The sequence below is a fragment of the Stegastes partitus genome, unplaced genomic scaffold (genome assembly GCF_000690725.1).
Source record: "Stegastes partitus isolate 25-593 unplaced genomic scaffold, Stegastes_partitus-1.0.2 Scaffold133, whole genome shotgun sequence".
NCBI lineage: Eukaryota > Metazoa > Chordata > Actinopteri > Pomacentridae > Stegastes > Stegastes partitus.
Genome location: NW_007577864.1, coordinates 415,371 through 421,851, shown reverse-complemented (window position 1 = coordinate 421,851; position 6,481 = coordinate 415,371). Strand labels below are relative to the sequence as shown.

Below are 6,481 nucleotides of genomic sequence, written 5' to 3'. Positions count from 1 at the left end.
AAACTCCAATGCCAGTGGACACTGTTGCTGCAAGATCAATAAAATTCCGTAACAAAGAAAACAAGATTTTTGTGTTTTTAATTGTCTCTGTTTTGTGTAGTTATTTTAGCTACTTTGGCGGTGACATAAACAGGAATGCAATCATTGAGCATGACTTTGTAAGAGCCGTTGTTGTCACTCGGTTTCAGTACGAAGAAGGAATCTTCCTTTTCTATGCACAAATGGAGTAGAGCTCCCTTTCCCTCACCTGAAATGCCACATTTAACGTACTCGAAAACATAACCTTTTATGTGCATTTTGTGTTGTTTCCACACTGTCTCCTTGACTGCAGAAATATTTATTTATTTACAATGTTTTGGTCTGTCTGACCTTCAGCAGGCATTTATTACATTCTCTTATTCATAGCACACTGTTTCTTTAAGCAACCAACTGCTAGAATTTATATTACAGATGAATGCGTGTGAATTAGTAAATACTTTTTCTAAAGCAAAATGGTGCATGGAAATGATTTCAGAGGTGAGTATGTGACCTACAGTCACAAAAGTGAATGTGAAGCTTTGGGATGTCATTTTGCAAGCTATTGCGGATGTCCTGTCCTGGAAAACATCAGTTTATGATTCTAAAGGTTAAAGTAAATGGCTCTTTAGGGATCTAGTAAGCAGATGTTGACTTTGAAGCTGTGCTGATAGGAATTTTATAGATTTCTACTTGACATGATTTAAAAATAATAATAATAATAAATCCATGCCTGGATTCTAAAATTGTAAAAGTAGGCTCTGCTACAAAGCTACATCAGACTCCATAGGACCTCAAATCATCTCAAGTTCTCAGCATTCTTAATTGGTTTTTGTATTTTAATTTATCAGGATTCAAGAGATTTTATTTGTCACATGCTTACATGGAATATGCAGTGAAATCCAAAGTGACAGTTCTGCAAGGTCGTGCCATAACATATGATTTAGCATTAATAAATAACATTTATCATTACATGTGATCAAAAAATATTCCTTAAAAAAAATAGAAATAGTCATAAAGTCATTAAAAATGAGGAGGTAGAGATTGTGAAACTAATTGCTAATTAGTAAGGGAATTTGTACCACCAAAGTACGACGGGGCCATCGTGTCAGAATTTGTTCCTAAGTCCTTTTCTATTGAATTCAAACTAAAAAGATTAGGTGCTTATTGATTCTTATCCATCACTGTGAGGAAGGTGTCTGGCCTGTCCCAGATGTTTTCTGCAGCATGACAACAATCCCCAGCATACAGCCATAATAATTAAGAACTAAATTCAATGACAAAGTGCGTTGTATATTGTGTTTATGGTGCATATTTAAAATACTTAATCATATCAGCCAAAAAACTAGCTGACATGCAGAAATTCCAGAGTACAGCCACACAGTGTTAATTTAATACAGTCCTCTTTGTTTGTTCCAGGTGTCTGGGGAATTTAAGGCACGTTTGTTTTCTGCTGTGTGCAGTGGATTTAATGGTGACTTTAGGCCACAGGCTGCATACATCATATACAGACAGTGGGAGGTGAAGGGTGGGAGTAGGGGTCACCAGAGGTCAAACAGCAAATGTTGTCCTTTGGCCCACCCAATCGGTTAATCCAATAATGTGAAACAAAACAATTATTTTGTACATTTTCATTATTACAGTGTGTAGGTATTAGGTTTCTTTATTAGGTTTATCTAACTCAATAGTGAATACTGTCTCATCCACTCAACTAAACGGCCCTAACCAATATTCAGGCGTTGTGTTATTGACGTCTAGTGGACTAGAGCGGGAAAGCAGGAGATGTTTTCTTAAATTTCTGTTTACCTAAAGCATTTAATAATATACACATATGATTCAGCGGGATTTTTTCAAACGTTATTTGTTTTATTCATCTGTTATGCACCCTGATGTATTTTTTTCATCTTTTAGTAGCAGAAAAAAAGAAACAAGCTTTGGTACAAAACGCTTATAGTACAAGTTGTACTTTCTTGTCATGTATCTGTGGTGCTGCATCATATACTAACAATATATTACGTTTGCTGACACGAAATAATTTTTTCCCCCCCAAATTCTTAATTTTTTCATGTTTTTCGTCAGGCAATACAACTACGTGCCTACTGAGTTTTCTGCAGGCATTATTCCGGCCGCCCGCCGGTCCTTCCTCCTTTTCTACGTCCCTGAGCGAGGCCGGCGTCAAGATGGTGAGTCTTGTGGTGAAAATTACGAGTAAAATCCGTTGATCATCGAGGCCATCCGCTCAGCAACGCACATTTCTCGCAGACTAAGTGATCCTTGAAGTCTGCTTTATATAAAAATGTCAATATTGGTATAGTGCGAAGCAATATAACAGGAAACTCAGCGACATTATCCAAATGCTATCGTGACTTACGTCGGTCCGGACGCTACCACACTGTTTTCCCCTTATTTGACTGAGTTCAGCAGTCCCCTCTCTGTGTTTTTATTGCTTTCCATTCACCAGAGAAGCGCTTTGACATACCCAGTTGCTTCACGACTAAATAAATTATCTACACAGAAATAAGTTAGAATTTACAGTCGTAGCCTCCAGTGGCTAACCATTAGCATAAGCTCCACAGCTAGCTGTAGCGAGGCCCTCTGTTGAGGCCAATAGGGATATTAAAATGCTACAGCGCTACTCAACTTTGTTATCTTGCACATGTTTACGTAAAGACGGCATCATTTGGCTATAAAAACTTTAAAATTGCGGTGTCTGGAAACTCTGTTAAGCAATAGTGTAGCCAGGAAGTTGATTGTAATGCTAGTGCTATGACAGTTACAGATTGCTATTGCCTTCGTATTGAAGAGTTGCATTGAATGGCTGCATATTCCGTAGTTTCGTGTCTAATGGCATTCAATTCTCCCATTTTCAGAACGACACAGTAACAGTCAGGACCCGCAAGTTCATGACGAACCGGCTGCTTCAGAGGAAGCAAATGGTAAGGCTTCACGTGTTTTGCCCGCTTCATTGTTGATCACATCATGAGCTCCAGCATCTCTTACAGTGCGTTTATTTGCTTTCTGTCCTCTCTGCAGGTCGTCGATGTCCTCCATCCCGGCAAGGCCACGGTCCCAAAGACTGAAATCAGGGAGAAACTTGCCAAGATGTACAAGACCACTCCTGATGTTGTGTTCGTCTTTGGCTTCAGGACTCAGTTTGGTGGCGGCAAGACAACAGGCTTTGCCATGGTGTACGACTCCCTAGACTATGCTAAGAAGAATGAGCCCAAACACAGACTTGCCAGGGTGAGTTTAAACCATTTGCGGAGTGTCTGCATGCTTAGTTTTATACCTTAATTGCCAGTGATCAGAGAGCTGCGATTTTAATGTGACCTTTATTAAAAGAAGACATTGCCTTTTCACCCATCCCACTGGTTCTGCTGCAGCGTGTAGAGTAAATGTTATGTGTTCTGTGCTTCAAATGCAGTTTTATTAAAATCTGTTCTTGACTGTAAGACCTTTTAATGATATTGTAGAGGCTGTTATTGCCCCTCAGGGTTGTCAGACACTTGATGTACCCATTTTGCATGGATATAATTTAAAGTATTTGGCAAAGAGCCAGCAGGGCAGCATTTGACAGATGAAAGATGTGACTGCCTAAAAAGTTAGTCCATCAAGTGGAGGTCAATTATACGTAATTCCCATCAGGCATAATGGTATTAAAATCTGTATTTTACCCATTAATTTGGCAGTGGTCGAGTCTAGTATTAATATAAACATTCTCAATGTGTTTTTTTTTTTAAAGCCTAAAAACCAGATTGTCTCCCATTCTAGACCCCTAACAGATGCAGAAAAAGTGAGTGTTATCGTATAATATGGTGAAATTAAACACTGTTGTTTGTGTTCCTCAGCATGGTCTCTATGAGAAAAAGAAGACATCAAGGAAACAGCGCAAGGAACGCAAGAACAGAATGAAGAAAGTACGAGGCATCAAGAAGGCCAGTGTTGGCGCTGCTGGCAAGAAGGTATTGTAACACATTTAAATACTTAAATCGAAGTAATCAAGTCGCTGACCACGTTTGTAGTTTTTTCTAGACTCTCTACTCAGCACAACAGGACATGGAAAATTAAATTGATCTTTTTTTTTTCTTTTTTTAAAATCTAAATCAAACCACATGGCAAGGAAGTTATTGTAAAATTTAATCCACGTGATTCTTGACTTTCATTACCACCTGTTCTTTTGCTACCCTGCTAATCTTTGTTTTTCACAACTCTTTTACTGTTTTAATTTCTTTTGTCATCTTTCCAATCCTATCAAATGTTCTTCGGGAACTGTAGAAGGTAAATGTTCAGAAATAGACTAACTGCAGTGTGCGGATAACCCAGGAGTAATAGATAATAGCTAAGTCCTGCCTTTAAACCCTCACCCATCCATCTGAGAACAAGAGCTTTAATGCTTTTCCCTTTGGATGTACATGATGCATCCAATATGAAAGGATTTGACCCACTGAATATTGCCTACCAGACCATCCCTGCTCCTTGTACTAATGAGTACTATAAACTAATAGTAGCCCCTGTTTTGGAAACCTAATGACAGTATAAGAAGATCCTCCTAACGACAAAGGAAAGTTCTTAAAACAATGTACTAATCAGTAAAATGTCCTGGTGTAGTTTTGTTTTAATGATACCCTGCATACTCCTGCATCCCCCAATAGCAACGGTCACTGGCTTAAAGTCACATAGAGTAGATCTCTGAATTTCAAAACTCGGCTGCACTCTCTTTAATAGCATACAGTTGATCTGCAAAAGTTACGGCACAGCTGGCAGGCAAAACATTGCCACTGTCCAGTCATGTCTAATGTGCAATATATTGGCTTGCGTCCTAATGTGTTGAGTGCAGCCGCTGCAAGCCCATTCAGAGATCTTTTCTATTCCACACTTCAATTTTCAACATGTTAACATTATTTTGTTCCACCTTTTTGTTCTTGATTTTGCTTCCCATGGATTTCTTTTGCAGAAATGAAGTGTCAGTCTGCAGGTATAGAAGGAGAACAAGCATGGTGTGCCATTGTGTTGCACATCAAAAGCTGATAGAAATGAGCTGTGCCATGCATGTTACACCCTACTTTTCCCTGCAGTTTTCCTTCAGTGTTTCTCCCCCTTTCCATGTTGTTTCAAACTCCTGGCTAATAGGTTTTCCCACTACTCCAGTCCTTTGTACCGCTGTCTCTGCTGTAATGGGCATAACCATTAGGCTTTGCCCACTCTGACTTCAACACAAATGCTTTGACAATGCAAATCAGTAGTTAATAGAAGTAGAGTGTAGCATGTGGGTTTTAGTTTGTTGTGTGTCTTGTGTGTGGGGCAGCTCTACTAAAAGCCTGCCAGTGTGTGAGTTTTACCCTAGAATGTTTGGTCTTTCCTTGAAACATGTTACTCAGGCTATAATTTTGGGTTTGAAACCGTGTCCTACCAAACAATACTACTTTTGTCGACATTGTTGTCTCAGTTTGCAGTTTTTAACTAAAGAATACTTGCATCATGAATGATTATTTTAATTCTTTAAAGTCGAGTTTGCTGTTGTACTAATTTTTTGATGTTATCCCCCTACAGTGAGCCCGGACAGCCAGGGAGGGTCTCCGTGCTCAAGATGTTCTTGTATATTGTCATCAAATAAAATTTGGAAAAAATGGAAAAAAATGTGGTCCTTGGGTTCATTTAAACACTTTGGATGCCTATTAAGTTTGTCTTTGCTTGTGACATCAAAACAAGGTGGCAGGTATAAAAATCTGAATTCTGGTTTCTGTGTACAGTTGAGAGTTCAGTACTCAAAATGAGCATGTTGAGGGAACAGTTGACATACAATACATATTATATTTAAAGATTATTTTGTAGTTGTTAGTATAAAACACACGTTGCTCTTGGGTGTTGATTATTTAAGGATTCAAGGAACTTTGTCATTTCAGCTCATATTCACATGCTGTGGTGCAAAATAAGTACTCAGGTTCTGGTTTATAAAGAAAAAGCCTAATAAATAAGTACAATAAACAACAAAATGAGTGGAGTATATGTGTAAAAATAAGCACTAAACATATGTAGCAGCGAGGTAGACTGTAATACAATTTTGCACTTGGGTGTTTAAATTTAACTCAAATTGCACAAACTTACAAACAAAGGAAAAAGAATTCAGTAACTGATGTTAAATGTGCTGTTTTACGACACATTTTCTTTTAGATTTTTTTTGCATTAAGTTTAATCCTAACCTTTTCCACCCTCCTGGAGGAGTAAAATATTTTCAAATGTAGTTTAGTTTTAAGACTTAGCTGCAGTAACTCAAATGGCCACACGGGGGCTCACTTCATTGAAGAAAATGTGAAACTGCTTCAATACACTGATGCTGTTACTATATTTACCTGTCAAAGTATTCACCGCTAATCAGTCAAAAAAATAGTTGTTCATCAGAAAGGCTCTTTGACTAAATCATTCCAATACAAAAGCCAGTCAGTATATGAACCTGCCTTTTCTTGTT

At 38.2% G+C, this 6,481-nt stretch overlaps 1 protein-coding gene across 2 annotated transcripts; it reads left to right on the top strand.

Moving 5' to 3' along the window:
• The first annotated feature begins 2,122 nt into the window (after nt 1-2,122).
• On the top strand, nt 2,123-5,652 carry rps24 (ribosomal protein S24). 2 transcript variants are annotated; one of them, XM_008278809.1, is made up of 6 exons: nt 2,123-2,198; nt 2,886-2,951; nt 3,049-3,258; nt 3,864-3,977; nt 4,970-4,990; nt 5,566-5,652. In XM_008278809.1, the coding sequence occupies exons 1-5, from the start codon at nt 2,196-2,198 to the stop codon at nt 4,973-4,975; spliced, it is 399 nt and encodes a 132-aa protein (XP_008277031.1). In that variant the 5' UTR covers nt 2,123-2,195; the 3' UTR covers nt 4,976-4,990; nt 5,566-5,652. The 2 variants fall into 2 exon arrangements, with proteins under 2 accessions (XP_008277031.1, XP_008277032.1); XM_008278810.1 differs by lacking the exon at nt 4,970-4,990.
• Nucleotides 5,653-6,481: the final 829 nt, after the last annotated feature.